Here is a 23,440-nt window from a genome sequence, read left to right on the forward strand (position 1 = left end):
AGCCTGAAGACTCCTTTTCCAAGTCCCATTTATATTTGTTGCAACAGTGGAGTACCTGGTCTGACAAGCATTCAATTGTTTGATATTTTAAACAAACAATGTTGATAACAATGTGGTCACAGCTTTTACATGTCAACTCCGTCTGCACATTTTTATGATCTTTGTTAAGAATTCCAAAATAATGTTTATTATTTTAGTTTAGGGGTTAGGTTTAGCTAACAAAATTAAGCAAAAACAAAATGGCTACATTGTACTAAAGAGGGTTAAGATGAAAACAAATGCCATTTTGTCAACTCCGTCAGACGTCAACTCCGTCAGATTTTGTGTCTGACGGAGTTGACGTGTATCTGACGGAGTTGACAAAAGTGTTCCTAAAAAATAAAATTATTGTTTTTGAATAATGGGCAGTATTCTAATTTGGCACACAGTTAGAGCATGCCTTAAGGAACATTTTTGGCTATGGGGCCATCACAGATTTGTCTCGTGGTGACCATGGCAGCCATATTACAAAAGAGCCGCCACCTGATGTTATTTTACAATAACTCAAGTTCTACACCACCTAGGATCTTGATTCTGGTGACTAAGACCTCATTTTCAAGGATGAGGGATACAGTGGTACAATTTAGACTTTCCCTGTGACCATGGCAGCCATTTTTCAAAATGGCCGCCACCTGCTGTTATTTTACAATAACTCAAGTTCTACACCACCTAGGATCTTGATTCTGGTGACTAATCATACATTTTCAAGGATGTGGGGTACATTGGTAATATTTAGATTTGTCCTGAGACCATAGCAGCCATTTTTTTTTCAAAATGGCCGCCACCTGCTGTTATTTTACAATAACTCAAGTTTTAGACCACCTAGGATCTTGATTTTGGCGACTAATCATACATTTTAAAAGATGAGAAATACAGTGGTACTATTTAGATTTGTCCTGTGACCATGGCAGCCATTGTTTTTCAAAATGACCACCAACCTGCTGTTATTTTACCAATAACTCAAGTTTTAGACCACCAAGGATCTTGATTCTGGCGACTAATCATTACATTTTCAAGGATGAACTTTCTCTGGGAGAGGTAAGGGCTTATTTCAGGTGCAGGTTGAGTTTCTACTGACAGGACATTAAAAGGAGGTGGGCTTTCTGGCCTTTGACTTGCCCCTTTCAGGTACAGATGCACAGTTTGACTTCACTGGCCACTGCAGGGAACTGTGGGGGAGAAACTTTGGTCTCTTGACACCCCGATTAGGTTCAGGGTTTTTTTTTGGTGGAGACTTGCCTTTCATGACATCTTTGCTGCAGCAGTTGATCTCCTTACTGCCAGTGGTGGCACACTCTGGGTCTCTGGGGCATTGTATCTTGGTGGCCTCCTGCCAGTGTTTCTCCATCCTTCTCCTGAGCTCTGTGTTCTGGGGCTCTGTTATAGTCAACTTACATTGTCTTGGCTGGAGATTGCTTTCCTGCAGGGTCCAGCCCAGTCTTGTGCAGATGGCTGCTGGCCCACCTGGAGGCCCCAACCTCACTTGTTCGGTTGGTGTGATTAGGTGGGGTGGTCTTCCCCAATCAGGATGAGGGGTTTGACCCTTTCAAACGGCAGTCTGGCCAAGTGTCTGTATTTAGTTGTGAGTTTAGATACAGGATACGATTGCTCACCCAGCCCCAGGTGACATGAGGTGAAGGCTCCTTTGATTTGGTAACATTGCTTTGGTTGACATGCTGGCGACACAGAGAAAGACACTGATGCCTTCAGTGTCTGCACATCCTGCCTGATGGTCCTGAAGCCAAATCTTCTGTCTTCAGTCTTTCGCTCACTGTTCACTGCTCACTGTTCACCTCACCGAATTTAGCCCAAGGAGTTTGACCCCTAGTTTGGCCATAGACCCCCTAGTTTGGCCATAGCCACTTGCCCAAATGTGCCGACATGTGCTGACCTCATCACATCTGTGATGATGGCTATGGCCGTTTTTAGCCAACGTAGTGTTTTTTGTGCAAAACTAATGCTTGGAATGGATCCAGAATCATGAAAAGCCCCTAGTTTGACATGCCACATGCTACTTAAAGCATAATGAAATTTAGAACATTTAGCCTTATATTGGTTGTTGATGGTACCCAACTTTCAGCAGCTGTCAAACATGCCCCTAGGGTGGTCAAATAGAAACCAATGTGGGATATGTTAGTAGACACCTTTACAAACATTGGTGAAGAAAATTCTTGGTAAGAAATGTATTCACAGATTTTATATTATTCTGATAATATTCCCTGAGTAAATTGGTAAAATAATAGCAGGTCCACCATTTTTGAAAATGTCTACCATCCATGGTCACAGGATAAATCTAAATAGTACAACTGTATTCCTCACCCTTGAAAATGTATGATTAGTCACCAGAATCAAGATCCTAGGTGGTGTAGAACTTGAGTTATTGGGAAATAACAGAAAGTTGGCGGCCATTTTGAAAAATGTCTACCATGGTCACAGGACAAATCTAAATAGTACCAATGTATAATCCCACATCCTTGAAAATGTATGATTAGTCACCAGAATCAAGATCCTAGGTGGCGTAGAACTTGAGTTATTGGGAAATAACAGAAAGTTGGCGGCCATTTTGAAAAATGGCTGCCATGTTCACAGGGCAAATCTAAATAGTACCACTGTATTCCTCATCCTTGAAAATGTGGGATTAGTCACCAGAATCAAGATCCTAGGTGGTCTAGAACCTAAATCAGTTAAACTTGTCAACTCCGTCAGATGTTCGTCAACTCCGTCAGACGTTCGTCCCGTGATGTTTTTGTTAATTTCCAAAGAAATAGAAAATTCGCTGTCAAATCTTTTGTGCTTATGTATTGAAACACCAACTGCAATGATACGTAATGATGATTTTCTTTTTTTTTTACATGGTTTTCATGTTATAATATTGAAAATAAAGGTTGAAATGACGGTTTTGAGAAATTGGATATTTCATAATAGTGTGATATTGGAACAAAATAATATTAAAAGATTTGTATTACTTAACTTGATTACTGAAAGCCATTATAAGATAACTGAGGACTTTATATTATTGTTGAAATGATAAAATTCAATTAAAAGGGATTTTAGTGTGTCTGACGGAGTTGACATGAATCAGGTATTAAGTGCATAAATGTCCCATTTTAGAAAGAAATGTTATGCGAAAAACCTGTTCCTTCTCAAGATTGGTAGTTGAGACCTGTGTCTACAAATACATCTATTTGATTTGAATGTATCTTAAAAAAAAAAAAAATCCAGTTTGAAAAAAGTTTTGTCCCTTATCTCAAGAATGGGTGATATATAGAATGTTATATGCAGAACTTGCCAAAGCGGTGGTGAGTAAAAACAGAGAGAAGGGCTGGGGCGGTGGCGGTGGTTTGCTCTTTACCACGGATCGTGGCGTCATGTTGTAGTTCGGTGGTCACCCCACCACCGAAAAGGAAGCTGCCATTTCCGTTCACGAAAAAAAAATGACTATGCTGAAGCATTTGGAAATTGCGAGAGTCAACAGTCTGGTAACGCGACACTAGGCACAGAGCAATGCAGCAGGCATGGGATTTAGCAGGAAATTTAAACAAAATTAGGTGATACACGATGGTGGTTTAAGGAAGTAGATATGCTGAACTAAAGATGTCCACCTGCTGCATCACACAACTTTTTGCCTCAAATAGTTCAATATCTCCCCATAATCTCCACAACTGCATGAATGTCTTTCATATATAAATCTGTACATAGAACCTGATAGTAGTAGTAGTTTTACTCTGTTATGTGCAGACCAAGAGTGTAGACAATATTGTTGTAGTATCTGAGTGCAGCTTGACAACACCACTGCTGTTCTTGTCCACTTGGGGGGATTTTGCATTCAAATTAGCCTATAAATGTACTGCATGCAACCCAATGCATCACAGATGGAAGGAAGCCCAGTGCTAAGCCTGCAGCAAACTGTATGTACTTTTGGGTAGAGACTAGAGAGACCACAGAGACCACCTCCAAAAACACACTACTCTATAGCGGCTCTTTAGAGAGTCCAAGAGAAGCAGCAGCCATTGGAGCTGAGCATTGAGTGGTTCACTGGTCTGACAGGAATGCATTTGCAGGAATTGCAGGAAGATGGGTCGGCGAGAGAGAGACAGACAGAGAGACAGGAATACCCACACTGAATCCATTAGCCTCATGGTACCAAACGGGAATATGAAACAGAAGAGAGGGACAGAAGGAAGGCGATTGAGAGGGAAGGAAGGAAGGAAGGAGAGGGAAGGGGGAAGGAGGGAAAGAGGAAAGGAGGAAGCGAGGGATAAGTACGAGATGAGAAAACGGTCAGAAACTGATCTAGAAGGTCAGTGCATTTGAAAATAGCTGTCCGTCTGCCTGACCGCCTGGCCACCATAGGTGGGCGCGGTGGTGGTGGTGGGGGGGTTTTCTTGTTGGTTCGTGCCTCAGCATTGAAACCCCAGCCCCCAACACCACCCCACCCCTGTTCATGGTACCTCTGCCCAGAGCCACGCACGTCACCATGGCAACGGTGTGGCCCCGGCTCGGTCCCGGAGAGAGTGGAAGTGACGGGGGCGATCTGTGTGCGTTCCGTCTGGCTCATTATGTGGTGAATGGAGTGAAACAGCCAAGGGGTGCATTTGTTCTGCGTGGACTCCCCCTCAGCTGCCAAGCGTCCGTCTATTTATAGAAATGGACTGGGGGGAAAAATAGGGGGGAAAATGAAGAAGAAACGAAATAAAATAAATAGGGACCATTTCTGTGTGTGTGTGTGTGTGTGCGGCTGTGTCTGAATTATAATGGTCAAACAATCCTGAGATCTTTGAATTTCTCTGAGATGGGGCTTTGGGGCTTTCACCCCCTGTGACATGGGAAAGATAAAAGACAAGTCCTTATATACAGTATATGCATGAATGCATACGCATTCACACTTTTCATATATGCCTCATGCATACATTCATACTGTGCGTATGCAAAAACTTCTAATTCACGGTGACAGACAGGAGACATTCCGTCTCACTTGTGATGACAAGTCAACTTTGATGGCATACAGAACCTGAAGTATTCTCTCATCTCTCAGAAGATCTGCCACCAGACAAGCTACAAAAAGTATCTGTCAAAACAGGAGCAAGATGTGAAAGGTGGCAAGGAATTGGTTACACCCCAGAGGCAAGTCAATAAACTCACTTATACAGGTCCATTTCTCAGGTAATTAGGCTGGCAGGTGGGTGTACTATTAAAACCTGCATGGGTTCTGCAGTGACAAAAGCTGTATTATCAATTCAGAATGGGAAAGAAAGGTGACTTAAGTGACTTTGAATGTGCCATGGTTTCTTCTCTTATCAATTTTACGACTCCAAATGTCCATGTCCAAATAGGACTCCCTGCTTTCTTCCATTGTATAATTTATTTAATTATGGCATGTAGTAAGTGCATTTTGCTTTCATTCTGTTCTCTGGTGTGTCGCCACTAGAGCTGCACGCAGATGTTGCTTCAATGTTACAGGCTTTGAAAGGTTGACAAACCTTGGACTGGAACATCACTGGTGGTTACTGTGGAGCCTTTCCACAGGCAGGCTATGATGGCCTGGCAACATCAAACTTGGCTCTCACCCCCTCAGAATTAATTAGCTCTCCTATAGCCGCAGAACAGCGTGGTAAATATTGAATTTGATTTCTTCTTTTCTTAGCCTTTCACTATGAATATTTTATACCGTTTTCTTGCATTTTGGAATGAAAAATTTAACAGAACGTGAAAGACGCCCTGAATTACCCTCCACGCCCCTGCACTTGTCATGCATCATGACCACACATTTATGATAGTCATCCCCTTGGAATGTGTGGTCCATTTTAGTCTCTGGAGTCTATGTACAGTAGAAGCTGTATGGCATGGGTAATTAGAAAGGCCGCTGGTTCAACACACACAAACCCCAATTTACACTATAATACAAACTACAAACTATAGCAGAGGTAAAAACAAACTACTAAGTACTATAGATGAATAACAATTTAAGTCTGTGGACTTAAACTGTTATTAGTCTTCTCCATCTCCTTAAGTGCTTAAGGACAATTTTATCAAAAATAACAACAAAACGTTGTATAGCACCTTTCATGAAATGCAGCTCAAGGTGCATTACAGTGCAATAGAGAAAAAAAGAAAAGAAAAGGTGTAAAACAATATTAAAATAATAGCAGTAATGCAATACAGTGAGGACATGAATAACAATAAGGATTTTAAAAGCTCAATTAAAAGAAAGTGTAGAAGTAGGTCTTGAGCTGTGCTTTGTTTAAAAATATCTACAGAGGCTGCCTGTCGGACGTATAGTGGGAGTTTGTTCCACGCCGTCGGCCCGTAGAAGCAGAAAGCTGCTTCACCAAGGTATTTTTAGTTGCCATTTTTAGACACATCGAGCAGGCCAGCAGTGGAGGACCTGAGGGGGCGGTTTGGGACATATCTAGGTAGGCAGTCATGTAGGTAGGAAGGTGCGAGTCTGCGAGACCATTGAGAGCTAAGTAAAATAAATGTAAAATAAATCCTAAAAACAACTGTGAGCCAGTGCAGCGATGTAGAAGTAATATGTTCCCTCATCTTAGTTTTAGTTAAAACTCTGGCTGCCACATTTTGGACAAGTTGACAAATCTGTCAGTTGTTTTCTTTGGCAGGCCATAAAAAGTGCATTACAGTAATCAAGTCGGGAGAAAATAGGCGTGAATCAGCGATATTTTCATCGTCCAACGACAGATAGGCTCTGATTCACGCAATATTTCCAAGGTGAAAAAAGGCAATGATTAATGTGTGTGTATTCAAATCAATTCAGAATCAATAATGACCCCCAAGTTCTTTACTGTAATTTAACTTTCTACAGTCAGGTTGCAGAGTCTACTTATTGATTATTTCTGCTCACTAGAACCAATTCTGAGAACTTCTGTCTTATCCTCATTCAGCTTGAGAAAGTTCATCCAGCATTTGATGCTGGACAGACAGGTCAACAACAGGTCTAAAGCACATGGATCGTCTGGAGCTACAGAAAGATATACTGTAGCTGGGTATCATCAGCATAGACATGGAAATTAACTCTGTGATCGTTAATAAGTTGTCCCAGTGGCAGTATGTACAGGGAGAACAATAAAGGACCAAGAATTGAGCCCTGTGGAATACCAGAACCAATGTTGTGTTTGTCTGAATCAAACTCGGCTAGATTGACAAAAAAACTTCTGTTATGGACTTGAGAGCTCAGGGATAAGATGCTTAAACTGCACCACTGTTTCAGATAGCAAAACAAATCAACAAAAATGACAAAATCCTCAAATTAGATTTGATATCACTGGAGTGAACAGCTTGACATCATTGCTACTAAACAACGAAAGTCACTTTTTCCACACACAAACAAGTCTAAGCTGATGCCAAGTAAAAAACAATCATTATAAACTACTCTCCACCTTGTTTTTAATATATCTTGACACTTGCTTTGGGAATGTAAACGTATGTTTTCTCATGCCAATAATACTTCTTTGAATTGAATTGTTTGCCAAAAAAAGAAGAAATTCCTTCTACTGTGCAAAACTTATTTGGCAAAAAGTCATGGAGCAAATAGGCAATCATTCCAATCTCACAATGATAAGAGCACAATTAAGCAACAATACTATATTATTGAGATTAAGATTACAGATCCTCTGAAAGGGTAGAGGAGGTGCATGCCCGCGCCGCATGTTTGTATATTATGAAAGATTCAACTATAGAGCTACATGTTAAAAAATGCATGGATATAAGATAGATGGATTCAAATGAAGACATAAGGAATGTGAAGAGTGATGCTAATGGAGAACAAGTGTCAGAAATGATTAGGAGTCCTGTTGTCCCTTACTGTACAGCACCTAGTGGCAGCCAACTGGAAGGTTCTTTTGTTATAAAAAATAAAAAGGGTGAGAGCAGGACAGACCTAATGCTTAGTGGTTGATTTGTTTTTTGAAACGGTACGTAAGCTGGAAATGTGAGGGCACAAAAGGATGGCTCTGGTGGACATTGATTGCCAGCATGTGGGTCCAGAGACATAGGTGTTGAACACAGCATGAAAGCTGGAGTGGAAAAATGTCCATTAAATACAGCGATTTGTATCTGTGAGGTAATTTACCAGCTTAACTGACAATAATACATCATACGCTAGACAATCAGGAAGTTTAAGAGCAATTGCCCAAGGGGTCTTCATCAGTGTGGGGTGCTGACGCTGTCTTTTTAAATGCAATTTATTAAAGGATCTAGGCTAAAGTATACAGGGTCATTCATTGAAATCAAACCTGTTCAGACAGAACCTACTTTTTTATGTGGGATTGTGTCTGCTATAGGGGCTTGATCAAGCAACCATCCTACACACTTGTCTGGTAGTCAAAGGACCTTGTGATTAGAACATGAATAGATACTATATCCCCACACTTCTTAGAACAAAACAATTAATAATTAATTTCTCATTTTAGTCTCTCTGGATAAAAGCATCAGCAAATCTGCAGCAAGCAAGGACACAATTCATTGACCCACACTTGATACCATCTACTGCCAAACCTACAGTATAGGCTGAATGTGAGGCTGCACACGATAATGTGAGATAGGCCTATATGATGGCATTAAACCATGTACAATACACTCTACAACACACAGTTAAGTAGATGGCACATCCGTTATAGTATGGCGTTGTTGGTAAGACTAAGACTAAGCTATGAGCCTTCTTTTCTAGAGATGGAGCCCAGACATTGCAGCAGTTTTGATTTTAAGACAGTATATCTAATCAAAAACAGCCCAGGGGGTGCCCGCGGAGGATCCACAATAAGTGTGTGAGGGTTACTTCCCAGCACGTGGGATGCTCTATTTTTAGGACTTATTTGGAGATACCTGGCTGTCAGGGCAGGCAACTTTTCTTTTTGAAGGATGACTACAATACTTTGCTTCGCCGTGTTTTGATCCGTTAATCCGGCTACAATGTTTCTTGATTGCCATTTTGTCATTCAGATCCATTAGGTGGATTATGGAGGATTGCCAGTGCATGCTAGCTCAGACTAATGCTTAAAACCTCAATGATGACAAAGGAGCTCAGTGGGAAAGATCCACATTTGGGCAAACTGAAAATAATCTTCACGTATAAACTGGCGGCTCTGTGCCTTTGTCATGAATATCAAAAGCTAAAATAAGACTGCAACACTGAAGATATTATATATATATATATATATATATATATATATATATATATATATATATATATAAATAAATAAATAAAAGACAATCACAGTACAAACAAAATCACACCCGTGTGAACTGAGTGGTGCAACTCCCCTCTCCCCCCTCCTCTCTCTCTCTCTCATTAGCAGGCAACAGTGCTGCACTGTCTCCCTCTGTTTCTGGCACAACAGCGCCCCTACTGGTACTAATAGTCATACTCGTGCTCACAGTCACATAGGTGCATGGGCGGGTGGGTGGGTTAACGTCACATAGATAGGCGGACACGGACATTGCTATTCCTTGGAGTGGTTGCACCACTCCAAAAATTGGGCTCTTATAATAGGGTAGCAATCACAATTCTCCACTCAGCTATTGAGCCCAGGCATTTATTCCTGTGGATCAAGTCATCTTAGATTTCAAGTTGAATGGGTTCACTAGTTAAATTTCTCCCTCATTCATGGTCAATATATCTGTAGCCATGTATCCACATTGGATGCAGTGGAGCACAGCAAAAGTTGTGAACTTCTTTTTTGTGAGACAAGCAAGCAAAGGTAATACCATTTCTATAATGAGCATACTAAATCTAAGGCATTGCAAAGTAATAAATGTCAGTGGAAGAAATTAGCGCTGAAGCATATAAAGACGCAAAAGAACCTCGGTCTGCCGTTTAATTTACACCTACATACCTTCAACAGGTAAATCAACACAATATCACTGAAAGCAAAGGCTCAAATGAAAACAAATGCTAAAGTTCCATTGGTATCAATACATTATTTATTGCTGGAAATCATAGATTGAATATCATCTTCTCCACTTTCTCTCTGTGTGCATGTCAGTGTAAGGCATTGACCAATACTCAATTACGCCCCCTACTGGACATTTCTTTAAACCATGGGCTGAGGAAACACCATGATCAGCTAACTGCAGCGAGTGGGATGTGGGAGCTTTAAATACACTATCCAATACACACTTCTTTAACTTATAACACAAACATCAAAACTGCATCAAAGTTTAACTTTGTATAAATTATATTTCCCCCTGGCCACAGGTAGCCCAAGACTCAAGGTCAGAGGAGACCTCAAAATATTACAGTGCACAATTACAAACAGTAAATTCTCGAGGTGAGCCAAGGCAAAAACAATAGGAGCCTGTGCCCTGGGCTTGTCGGCATCAGAGATAATTGGCTCTCAACAGTGCTGTTGCTACAGTCCACCCTGGTTTTTGTTTCTCAGGCTGCAGAGTATAAAGTATGTTTGGTATTTTCCCAGGTATCAAGGCTCTTTATTCAAACTGGCACGCTGCTGCTCCTGATAGTCCTTGGAGTTCTCCCAGGGACGAGGGCCACGGATGTTCTTCCAGCCGTCCAAGTTCCGGTCCCTCAATTTCTGCATAAGAGAAAAGAATCCAACAGTAGGTTAGGGGCTTTACTTCCTGTGGCCAAGAGTGTTAAGATTCAAGGACTGAACCAGATCATTTGTCCATTCTTAACAGTTTGCTCTGTACACAAATAATGTTTGTATGAAAAGGTCCACCTGCAGTTCTTGATTAGACTTCAATGTCCCACTGAAATACATTGGAGATAGCAGGACTGGGTCCTAGCAAACTCCCATGGCTATATTGTGTAATGAACAATAAGAAACATTTAACATTGAGACATCGAAAGAGTTTTATTTATTGTATCTTTCAAGAGCGTAAAAGAAAATAATCTCTGTTACTTCCCCTTTAGCCTATAATTGATTATTGAAGTCTTATTTCAATATAGGACATGTACACACAAATGGTTATCCTTAAGTTTCTAGCATAGGTCTGCCATTATTAAAACTTTTCGGTATCTGCAATTATTCAGATGATTTTTAGCTACTTTAAAAATGGTCCTCCCATTTTTGGGCAAGTCATACGCGAAAACTTCAAAACCAACTTATCTAGTTTGTAGATCACTTTTTTGTATATTTTATTGCTTTTAAAATAGCGCTTAATTGGTTAAAATTAAATGAAGTTCAGTTTGTACCAATTCAACAGTTACATTTTCCCACCATCAGAGCCAAGACTACAACTGGACTGCTGTCATCCAGCATCCCACCCCGAGGGCATCCTAAACCTTCCTGTCGACTCTTACCTCATACTCCTCCTCCAGAATGACTGACTGCTTCTCCATGTTCACTTTGGCCTCCAGGGAAGGGTCCAACTGGGAGAGTGGGGAAGAGAGCAAGAGACAGTGATTAAGCTGGATGGCTTGGTGGCAAATGCTCACACACTCACAAGTCTCACACACAGTAAGTGAAACAAACAAAATGTTTCAATGAAATGATGCAAGAAAGCAACATTCAAGCAAGACAGAAAGTCTGGAGTGCAGAGGATGAAGGAGGCTTTCCTTGTCAGAACAAGATGTAAATTATTCTGCTTGATTTGGCAAACCATTGGAAGCTTCACTAAAACCCTGTCGGCTTTGGATGTCCAACGGTTTGGTGAAACGAGGTTTCTTTGGCGAGAGACGCCCTCAGCACAGAGAAGTCGTCCAACGGAATGCTGCCACTGTTTTTTCTTTTTGTAATTTAAATTGATTCTGCCTCTGCTCTCAATAGATATTTATTTATTTTGAATCCATTATTTTTAATGAGTTCTAATATTTCACTGCAATAATGTTACAATTACACTAGTGGCTGGCAATATTCAACATGTCATTTGTTTTAATAGGCCTCTTATTGCCATCCACCCACTCACTCACCCACTCACCAAGAAACAAACACATGCCTATAGAGACAAATACAAAGCAACTACCACAAAATGATCATGCAGCATCCAGTGCACCACAATTAACTGCCATGGTAATGACTGTAGAGTTACTATTAATATTACATTCTACCAAATTCCAGAATGAGAAACAGAGGCCCATCTCAAGGCAAACCTTGAGATGGGTTCGGTCTTGAAGAATTGATTTCACTGCAAAAGCAAATTGGGTCCTACTACACTAAAGCCTGACATGTATGCGGTAGTACGATTATGCTGCATCTTGTCTGAAGATAGCAAATAATAAGTTATTTATATTGCACTTTACATTTGAAAAAAATCTCCAAGTGCTATAGTACATCTTTAAAAAATCTTTAAAAAAAATATAGGGTTTAAAAAACAATGAAAAAAAATAAATGGGGACAAAGAAAATCTGGGGATTAAAATGCGAATAGCTAACCGAAAGCTTTCAGGATGAGAACCTCCTTTGGGGTTTTTACCATTCAAGACGGAAACACCTTTTGGGGTTCTTGTTGCTATGTACAGTATATACAGTAGCAACATACATTTTTTGTAATTTAATAAATATTTGAAGTTTTTCAGAAAACTTTTCAGGAAAATTTAGAAGCTGTTTTTAGAATCGGCCTCAGTCCTAAATGGGTTACGTGGCATTGTAATGTGTTGAGCTTGTACTTGTAGATCTGCCATTTACAGTGCACAACTCCATCATATGACGAGTATAAATTAAGCATTAGTTCTCAAGACAGTGGCTTGGGAGACTAACTAGGTCAACATCTCAGAGGCCATCGAGTAAAGAAAAAAAAAAGAATCAGTCTGTTAGATGGTGATGTATTCAAAGAGTGCATGTGTGTATGTGGGGGGCGGGCTGGCATGAGTGGTTTTAGCTGCATGTGGTTTGACATGTGGTTCGTTACAAGATGTAGATGTATGTATTGGGACTGAAAGATGAGTGTTCTGAGTGCATGCATGCATGCACGCACACGCCGTTTATATGTACATATACATATAAACGTTACAGTAGTGTCTTCAAACCATAGGGTTTTAAGGAGAGTCTGGCCGGCTGAGCAAATGGCGGGGCATTTGTCACTACAGACTACACTGTGAAATCATTTCAAACTTTTTCAAAAGTTGTCACAACACGATAGTCACAATATCGATAGATAGATATTGTGACATTTGATTCTGTCCAATAGGGATATTACTGTGTACTCACCACATCCACAGCCTACTCAGATTATAATGGCTAATAGTCGTTATATGAATGGCCAGGACATATTTTTTTAATGGAGCGATTCAGGGCTGGAGCCAGGCTACCGACTCACCCTAATAATCAGTGGCCATGAAGCCTGAACTGGTATGTCTTCAGCATTTTAAGTGTTGGATATGTATTATTATTATTAATACCAATAACAATTAAAACAATATTTTATGAAGCTGCAATAATGTATGTTGTGTTTGAAAATAATTTAGGCCTTCATTGGTTGCAGAGCTTTTGCAGTAATGCAGTCTTGGCAGACTGTGTGCTATTTTTATACTGTATGATCTCTGTCAGGTTTCACTGATAACAGAATCGTGACTCTTTAGTCTAGAAGCAATGATGTTGTCTTACCACTAGGAGGCCTAGTTGGACAGTTGAACAGGATTAGAAATTCATGACAGTTTCTACCTAGGCTGGGAGTTCACCACATCTCCAGATAAGTACAAAAAAATAATCTCCAGATGAGTACTACTTAACTATAGCAAAATATAACAGTTTCTTATCATCAGTCCAGAATTAACAAGCTGAATGTGAATAAATTAAAATGAGAAGTGACTGAAAACCTTTTTTTTAATCTTCTGGGCATCATATCGGATTTGTGTAAACTCCTTCAGTCCAAAGGAACCGCCAATGATGAGCACCTGAAATGCAAAACAAAAGATGTGAATTTGACTTGATTACACACTCGCATTTGAGAACATATTAATTTATGGCCACAGGCTGACTAATATGCAATTTAAGCCCGATTTAAGCAATCCAATCCTGTCTAAACATGCCTGTCCTAAGTTTATCATTTGTAGCTAGCCAGAAATATATTTACTTTTTGGAAACTACGGTATACTGCTAAAAGGGTATTGGCAAAAAGCGTATAGTGAGATTGTGGTAATCTTTAAAAGCTTGGCAATAAGTCAGGCTATCATTTTGATAAATACTAAGGCGTTAAACATGTTTATAAATACACACACACACACACACACACACACACACACACACTCTCTCTCTCTCTAACAGTATAACATAATTTGTAGCTTTACTATGTTAGAAAAGCATACACTAATATTAGCCATGGTTCACATGACGCTATGACAGTCAGTCATGTTATGATGTTTCAGGGCTAACATTCATGTAAGTACAATTGGCTAGCTAAAGATTTAACGTTAGTAGAAATAGAACAAACAATTTACCATCATAGGCACGCCATATTGGACAGTTTTGTTTTTTTGAAGAGCCTTCAAAGTATTCATAACTTCTTTGTAGGATGCTAGCTTCAGGTCACCATAGAGTCACAGGACGCATTTCCTGAACGGGTCCTTCGCCGTAAACATTCCGGAAAGGCGAGAGCTCACATTTCGTTCCGCCTGTAATAGTCAGTATAGTAGTAGCCTAAGTAGATTCGAGCCGCTGGTCGCCTAATCCGAGTTCCCAGAAGTTTTATTAATTTACTGGTCGCCTCGTCAAAAATAAATAAATAAAACAGAAGCGCTTTAACTTCCTCACAATCACATTACAAAGTGGCATCGTCTGCAACTCTGCATCGAGCCAGCCTGCCAAGGGTAACCTGTGTTGTAGGTACTACAATACGTTTAACCAGCTTTACTTTACCTAGTGTCGATAGTAGCCTACATGAACCTGGGCTGGTGGTGTCTGATGTAGCCTCTTCCTCTTCTCCCCTAGCTGGTACATCTTGAGACTCCAGTGAGCAAGCTGCATTGCATGGATACTGGATAGGGAACTAGCTCTACCACATGGGCCAGGCAGCTCTGCTTCCTCAGTCACATGCATCATTCGGCTCCGGGAGTTAATTTTCCTCCGCTTCCCCCTTTCTTCTGTTCTGTTGGTATCTCAGATACTTAACTCACTTGGAAAGACTCACTCACTTTGAAGATAATAGAAATATGCTATGCAGTGACTAGTAGCTACTACTATTGTTCCTGCCTGGGGTTGAAACTTGAAAGCATGGTTCTACCGGGGTGCGTTCAATTCCCCTAATGAGGATCCCCTGTTCGCTGTCCAAGGTGCTGAAAGCAGGATAGGTGGTTCCCAGCAAATCAGTTATGATTGTTATACTCTGGATACGCAATTCAAACTTTGCTCGCGCAGACAGACGCGCAAAGTTGTTACTGGGGGAAAAAAAATAGAATTGCTTTGGGTTATTTGCCTACCTCTCATATGTAATCATGGATTACGTTTTTATTTGACAAGAAGAAATGTAAAGACTTTCATAATAAAATAGGCTACTCACCCTTTTGCCATCTAGTGGTCTGTACGTGACCTACAGCAGCTTCTGTATGCACCATTAATTTATCTACATCTGCTAACCAGCTGCCATCATGTACCATGATACAGTATCTTCACCCAGGCCAGAGTAATGCAAGTTACATTTACCCAACATTTTTTTGAGGAGGAGTTCGGGAGACCCGAAACCCCGATGACCATGGGATACATCACTGAGGATACGTCCCAGGTGCATCCATCCATGCAATGTATTTTACATCATGATGATAAGACGGGTGTCTTAAGACTTCCAGTCTAACAAACATTACATCTTATCCCCTCAAGTCTATAGCTTGTTACCTTCAATGAAAATAGCAGAACGACAGGCTCACAATGTGCCACACTGAGCCAGGATGCATCATGTGACAAAATGTATATGAGGGTGGATTCTGCCAATGCATTTCAATGGGACTGGTGTGCTGCGATTTGCGGATTTCTGCAAAAAACTAAAAACGTAAACATTCCCATTGAAAATTGAAATGCATTGGCAAAATCCGCCCTAATAGATAGAATAAAAGTGCGGTGTGACCTTAGCCTGTAAGTGCCTTCCAAATGTTTCTTACAAACAAAAAAAGCATAATGAGAGCAACATCCGATTAGGAGTGACATGTTGAGGGACCTCTAGCCTTACTATAATGCTTTCTGTCCTTACCATGTGTTAGGGTAAAGGAGGACACTTCCACCACCTACAGGTAATGTACTTGTTCCAGGCAGGGAGGCATCTTTGTAGATTCAATACATTCTCTTGTACGTTTATCCTAAATGAAGTATTCGTTTCGAGTGCCACACAGAGAATGAAGAGAACATATTGAATTTTTTTCTTTATTACAATTTCTCTCTTTTCAATCAGGTGAAGAAAAATACCTTCTTTTTTTTGTTCTGTATAATAAAATATGTTAACTTTATTCATTTTTTATGAAGAAAAACAAAACAATGACAAGAAAATAAAAACTGAAAACAAAACAAAAAATGTTTTTCTCTCTCCCTCTTTGTAAACCTGGAGAGCTGCTGCTGCATTGCGTGGGAAGCAAATACAACAAGACAAGGGGGGTGCGAGGGAGCGGTGAAAGATGGAACGAGGCTGGAACATGGAGAAGGTATGGAGGAAGGAGGTGAAGGAGAATGAGGATTATGACAAAAAGATAAGGCCCGATAGACATACAAAAGAAAAAGCTTGTGCCCAATTTATATGCCGTCCCATGATGACGTCGCTGGGCCGAAAAGACAGTGGCTCACGATGCCCTGCGTTGTTAGTTTCTAGATTGGTTCTTTTCGGCAAGCGATAACGTCATGCAATGGAGTATAAATTGAGCTATAGTAGGACAGGGTTTGTGGTGACGTGAGGGGGAGGCAGCCAGAGGGTGATGAGAGCAGGTGGAGCTGGTGGTCCCAGATTCAGGACTGACTGGCAGTGGGGTCTCTCAGAGGTCGCTCTCTCCGTACAGAGCGGTGGAGAAGGACATGTAGTCGAGGGACCCGGGGATGGCGTCGGGGCCCGTGTAGGGGGCCATGCGGGCAATGCAGTACTCCGCCTGGTCAGGTGGTAACTCCCGGCGCAGCTCGTCGGCTAGGATGTAGTTCTGGTAAGGACAATTTAAAAGTTGGAATTACAAAAAGGTTTGAGAATCACTGATTTTGAAGGCATTTTGTAGAATCGGCCTCAGGTTAAATGTAGGCATGTATGTGTCACATGTTCTCCTCTCTCCTTGTTCCCTCCCTTCCCACAACGTCAAATAAGGCTTGAAAAATGATGGTACCTTGTCCCCTGCCAGGACTTTGAATGAGGCCATAACTTGGTCAGCAGTGTCTGTGTCAGCGGTCTCGCGGGACATAAAGTCAATAAAGGCCTGGAAGGTGACAATGCCTAGTCGGTTGGGATCCACGATGCTCATGATGCGTGAGAACTCGGCTTCACCCTGTTGGGGGGAGGAGACACACACACAGGTTCCTGTTGAGCATGGCGACCATGGACAGTCCCCACAGCAAAGAAATGAGGCACAGACCCCCAAAGATGGACTTTCACATACAGGGGAAATCCAGATTACTGCAGGTGCATCATTACGGAGATTCATATTTTCAATTATAGTACTACGTACTTAAGCGTATAATTATTAACTATAGCACAAAGGGTATAATTTACAATAATAATACCTTGTAAAAACAGTTTGCTAAATTAACCATTCATTTTCTGATCATGTTTTCCATATAACAGGTCGCATATTATAATTACCAGCTCCTGTCTCTTTCTGGCCAGTCATAGTCAACACGTTCTGTGTTGATCAGAACACACAGCGTTCACTTCGCAGTACACAGAATAATGCGCTGATGTAACGCAATGACACACAAGCAGTTGTGGGACGGTGTTCTTTACCATGTTGTAACCGATGGAGATAAGGCAGGTTTTGAAGTCTTCAGCATCCATCATTCCTGTTCTCTTCTACAAGGTCAGCAAAGGAAAAAACGAAACCAGAAGGAGAAGATAGATAATAGAGGAGTGGTAAAGGTGTGTGAGGAAGGGGGGGTTGGGTTGTTTTACAAGTCAAGAATAAAAAGCAATAGTAGGATTCAGGAGGAACACCGAAAGTGTCCACGTTAGTGGATGTTGCAGGGTGGGAGGAAATTCATAAGAGAAATTTGAAAAGAGAATAAGTTGGAAAAGATGGGTGGGGGGTGGGAAACATGGAAGAAAAAAAGGAAAGAAAGAACAAAAAAAAAAACAGTTAAACATCTTTGTGCCACCACAGAGGGGCGTCTGCAGTACCTGTGCATCGTTGGCGATATCGAAACCCAGGCTGATGAGGCAGGCCTTGAACTCCTCTGCGCCCAAAGTGCCAGAGTGATCCTGGGGGGGGGCAGGTGGGGTGTTGGGCCAGGCGAGGCGTCACGAGGGGCCGCAGGCCATGCAGCACGCACGCACAAACATACACACACACGCACATAGGGGGTGGGTAGTGAGGATGGGAGGGGCGGTGAAGGGGAGGGTTGGATGGTCGGGGAGTGTTTCATGCACAGGGGTGAAGGGTGGGGAGCCATGCACAGACACACACACACACACAACACAAGTGCATATACATTAGGATCTGGCCCAAAAACAAAAAAGGTGAACACACGGTGGCAGCATGGCTGCTGTGCCGTGCAGAGGGCATTTCCACAGGCATTAATGTGCAGAGTGGCAGGCAAATTACAGTACTAGTCGCGTTGTCAGCCTTGTAGTGAGAAGGTTATTATTCACATCACTGTAGTGTTGACAGAGTCATGTAGTCCTTAATCTGATGATTCTGATTGGCTGATTCTATCAGCCAAAATATAAGAAACAACCATGAGTCGTTTCCTGCATTCCTACATTGACGCACATTTTCTAACAATAATTTTTAATGAGCACTTAACTTGAATACAAAAATATAGCTTTCTTTTCATACTTTTCTTTAATTCAACCTTGACGGCCATGATGTTGAATCAGGAATTGGCATGATGGCTGCAATGCATTTTCAAATTAGTTCAGATAGTTTTCCCGTGAATAGAGGCATCGCACAAGTCAAACTTTTTTCCTCCAATAACAAAAGTCAAAGAGAAAAGAAAAGTCAAAGAAAAAGCCTAGATGATGATCATTTTGTACATTTCTTTTTAAAGATATATTTGCATTTTTTGCCTTCATTGATTAGACAGGAAAGGGGGAGAGAGATGGGGAGTGACACGCGGCAAAGGCCGTCGGGCTCGGTTGGCTTGGCAGCCTAGGTGTCCAGACGGTTGAGCCAACCGTCCAGACCAATTTTGTACATTTCTAATTGTACTTCTCACTGAAACACACTGGTCTCATTGGGTGCTTTCCTGGGATGGGAAGGTGCACAGTCTGCTTTCTTCCTACCAGCAGATAATCAGTGGAAGGAAAGTGCAAAGCCCTGCTTGAGTGGGTTGATGCAGTTAAGATCTTCAAGTTAACATGATGCGATTCATTGTCGTCATTGACTTAAAGATTCACTCTTTTCAGCAAGCAACTATTTTAGGCTTTCGTCTCCTCTGTGACTCCTGTCTTTGACAGGCTGTATTGATTAACACTAGCGGCGCTTCGGAAAAATGCATGAGGTAATGGGCTGGCAGACTGTACAGAAGCTCGGCAGGAGCATTGGGGAGGAGGAGGAAGAGACGTGGGAGAGGGAGCTAAATAAAAACTCATCCATAATTGGTGCTGTTGGTGACATACAGAGCTCTGGTGTAAACACTCCACTCTGGAGACTACCTAAGGGGGCTGAGATAGGAGCAAGTCCTACTGCTCTCATCCAAGGTTTGCAACCATTGATGGAAAGCTACATTCGCGAAGCGAAACCCCAATTTTTTGGCGAACTAGAACTCGAATGAGCCTTCACACCTGCCAAACGAAGCGCACTTTCCGACATATGCAACAGGATAATTTTAATCGCAGTACAACATTCTGATGTGAAGGCGACTTAAGGGTCCTGTCAAACGATGCGTCTGGCATGACATCCATTAAGACTAAAGACTGTCATCTTTAATGTGAAGGGCATGCATATGGCAAGTCAGATTCCTTTTGGAAGCAATGCACTTCCTTTCAATAATGGGCCATAGGCCTGAGTAATCTTCCATTGTACTGCAAGTCAGCCTTCAACCAAGCGGAAAGATTACTCCAACACAATGCATTAGACACACACACTGTATACACTAAATTCTGCAGATTTTCTGGTTACAGGATTGTTAAAATGTTTACTGTTAGCCATGGGTCAGTATAACAAAATATCCAAGACTCACAATAGTCTAGTCTCACCTCAGCTTCTTTGCTTTGTCGATGCTCTCTAAATATGCAGAGAAGAGTTCAAGACATTCATATGATATGACTGAACTGTTGATTGTTGTATCTATTGTTAGATAAAGTTAATCTTTGTTCATTTAACTCTCGAGAGGACCGTGCAGAACTTGTCATTATATGAGTATTGCTATTCATTCAGAAACTTACCATGCAAGACTTAACCCATTGACAGTCTGTCATGGTTGACATGGTATTGAAGCAGTATCTACCCAGTTGCACTGGATTTGAATGTGTATTGCCTAAAATCTAAATACACATCTAATGCACATTTATCAGAACGCAAAGATTCTGAACTTGATGCGTTTACATAAGTCTGACTCTGCATGGATGTCTACCTACCCTCCTCACCTCTCTCTGTAGTGTAATTCAGCATTACTGACCCTGTCAAAGTGATTGAAGGAAGCCCGGAACTCATTCATCTGCTCCTGGCTGATGCCCTTGGCGTCCCGCGTCAGGATCTGGTTCTCAATCTCATTGATCGTGCGGGCGATGGTGGTGAGGAGCTGCTCCCAGCCCACACGGATGTGCTTCAGGTCGGGTATGGAGAAAGGGTACATTTTAGAGGCAACAGACCAGTTATTTGTAGTGTATACAAACATTGCACACACAAGTTGCAAAAATAATTCATCCCAAACCAGTAGTTTGTAAGAGCTCTGGTTTAGGTTCACTTAGCCTGTGTATGAGGCTAATGAGCAGCCGAAGGCCATGCATCTCAACCAATTACAGCAATTGGGGGCAGGTGTTTGAGGAAAACTTACACGCAATATAAACCAAGGAGTATATGAACGAAGGAGAGGTCACATTACCAAACTGGGATGCAAACTGAAAGTGGAAAGTGATGTGGAATTAATTGAAATGTTTTTCCATTGTGTCTCATGAGCAAAGTAATAATCATAAGTGGGTCGGTGAGGAATTATTGTCGGCATCAGTCGAGTTTATCCTCGTTACAATGAGCTAGATGGATTGCTGTGGTGGAGCTGTGCATGATTTGAGTCAGCTGGGGGGAGAAAGCTTCAAGTGTGTGATCCACGTGACCTCAAGTAAATGTCTGTCTCAGACTAGTAAAATGCCTAAAATGCCTAGATATAAGTAGTGATTTTCTTTGCTTTCATTGTTCATTAGAACAATTTCATTAGCACCAGGTAGGTTGCCAGCACGGACAGATGATAGTAGTACAGTAAGTCTACTCTAAAGTAAGACTATACTGACCAACTGATTGCCCCATCCTACATTAAAATTGGCTAATGCCTGGGTGTGCAGGCGGGCCGACCAATTATGTCTAAGACATAACCATATTTATATGGTTATGTCTGAGTCATATACAGTATAACCATATAGAGTTCCCAACTTCCCACTGCAAATACATCCACATCACACCCAAACAAATCATGTTGCTGTCATGACATCACACCAAAAAATTATAAAAACAACGTAAACTGCGTTGTCATGACTAGGATCGGCGGTGCGGTGTTATGTTTTCATTATCGATTGGTATTTGCATGTGTGATTTGAGAAACCCATGAGCAGGACACTGAAGCCCTACGTACCTGGCCTCTTATTTATTTACCGGTATTCACACTAAAACGGCATTAAACATAAATGGAAGGACAGCAGAGAGAGACCTAAAGGTTAGAGAAGATAGAAGGCAGGCTACAGTAAGTATATAAGCATCTGTTGTACTGGGAAGCTCTCAGGCGTTACCTCCATGGTATAGTTGGTGTGCTTGTTGTCAAAGATGAGCGCTTCCTGTATGAGCTGGTGGTCACCCTCTAGCTGGTCTATCTTTGGCTTGTAGTTAACAATGTTCTTTTCATACTGACGGAGGTGTGTCAGCTGGTCCTCCAGGGTGCCAAGCATCTCGATGGAGATACGACCAATCTCCTGCACACACACACACACACACAGTGTATTACATAGATATATATGTACATACAGGTCCCCTCGTCGCAGCCAAGGGATTTCCTGTAGACGGAGCCAATGTAGCTCAGCTGAGCTCTTATACTAAAGCAGACTTTACCGTACACTACTTAATGCACAACGAAATGCGGCCGGGTGCTTGTAGAGGTTTATGTATTTGCCATTCCGTTTCTCTCCAAAGTTGAATTTCCCCACTACTGTTGGAGCACCCATAAACTACACAGGTAAGTCCCAATGTTCTGGGCATCTTTGTAAAGTTAGTGTTACTAAAAAGCAGGTAAATGAGTAACTTCATCAGACGAACGCAAGTCACTTTCTCATTCACTGTAAGTAGAAGACCTGGCTGTTTACACCGCAGCTACATTGGCTCAGCCTACTGGAAATCCTGTGGCTGTGTCTGGGACCCATCTGTGGATGCGTCTATACAGACTATGTTGAGGAAGTCTATCTGAGGATTTCACCAATTAGTGAAATTACCAGATGTAGAATTGAAGTTTCACTAATCAGTGACATCACCTGGTGCCGTGTTTGGAATTCACTAATTAATGAAATCACCTGGCACAGTATTGAGGCGAATACATTCGGTGCTCCATGCTTCAGAATTAGGGACCTCAGTTGTCTACGTGTATTACAGTTCTTTGAATGTCCAGTCCGACTAAGACCAACCTCCATCTTGGTCTGGATCCAGGGTCCGATGACATTGGCTTGATTGGCAAACTGTCTACGAAGGCGCTCATTGTTCTGCTGACGGGCGTGCTCCTCGATCAGGGCCTGGTCCCGCTGAGGCACCAGCTGCCTCACCTGTTGGAGGGGGATCATGGGAAATCAATGCAATTAACAAGACATGTTTGATTGATTGATTGATTGAAATATTTATTAACAGTTTGCAGAATTACAGTACATTTCAAGCACAAACTCAATACAAAGACTGTTAACTGTGAGTGGACGACCCAATTAAGCCTTACACTTGTTTACAACAGATGTGTTAATGCTACTTTAAGTGCAACATGCACTTTGCAGTACAGTGATGAAAGACAGGAAAGTGTGGGCACTGGGCAGTGAGAAAGGAAGATATGCACCTTACTCATTTACCGTACGTTACACTTATTGCCTGTATAATGATCAAACATCATTGTATAATGATGGCAACATATTAATTGAAGCTTGTTCCAGTCTTGCACTCATTGCTAAATATTAATTGCACAGTTATGTGAACCTAA

At 41.5% G+C, this 23,440-nt stretch overlaps 2 protein-coding genes across 4 annotated transcripts in view; both read right to left on the bottom strand.

Moving 5' to 3' along the window:
* Positions 1 to 9,840: 9,840 nt before the first annotated feature.
* cox16 (cytochrome c oxidase assembly factor COX16) lies at positions 9,841 to 14,514 on the bottom strand. Its single transcript, XM_080784659.1, has 4 exons — positions 14,392 to 14,514; positions 13,771 to 13,848; positions 11,318 to 11,386; positions 9,841 to 10,586 (listed from the first exon to the last, which is right to left on the bottom strand). Exons 1-4 carry the CDS (start codon positions 14,449 to 14,451, stop codon positions 10,473 to 10,475), a joined length of 321 nt encoding a protein of 106 aa, XP_080640785.1. The 5' UTR covers positions 14,452 to 14,514; the 3' UTR covers positions 9,841 to 10,472.
* A 1,775-nt stretch (positions 14,515 to 16,289) lies between these two features.
* actn1 (actinin, alpha 1) overlaps positions 16,290 to 23,440 on the bottom strand; it is a 59,329-nt gene continuing 52,178 nt past the window's right edge. The window contains exons 16-22 of one of the 3 annotated variants that reach the window (XM_080784641.1): positions 22,887 to 23,021; positions 22,005 to 22,184; positions 20,684 to 20,830; positions 18,243 to 18,323; positions 17,853 to 17,918; positions 17,239 to 17,397; positions 16,290 to 17,061 (exon numbers count right to left, since the gene is read on the bottom strand). In XM_080784641.1, coding sequence (XP_080640767.1) covers positions 16,903 to 17,061; positions 17,239 to 17,397; positions 17,853 to 17,918; positions 18,243 to 18,323; positions 20,684 to 20,830; positions 22,005 to 22,184; positions 22,887 to 23,021 — 927 coding nt within the window. In that variant the 3' untranslated portion in view covers positions 16,290 to 16,902. The remainder of the gene's footprint in view (positions 17,062 to 17,238; positions 17,398 to 17,852; positions 17,919 to 18,242; positions 18,324 to 20,683; positions 20,831 to 22,004; positions 22,185 to 22,886; positions 23,022 to 23,440) is intronic. The other 2 variants (XM_080784640.1, XM_080784639.1) reach the window with 2 other exon arrangements.

This window comes from Protomyctophum bolini, assembly GCF_963924005.1.
Source record: "Protomyctophum bolini genome assembly, chromosome: 15".
Taxonomy (NCBI): domain Eukaryota; kingdom Metazoa; phylum Chordata; class Actinopteri; order Myctophiformes; family Myctophidae; genus Protomyctophum; species Protomyctophum bolini.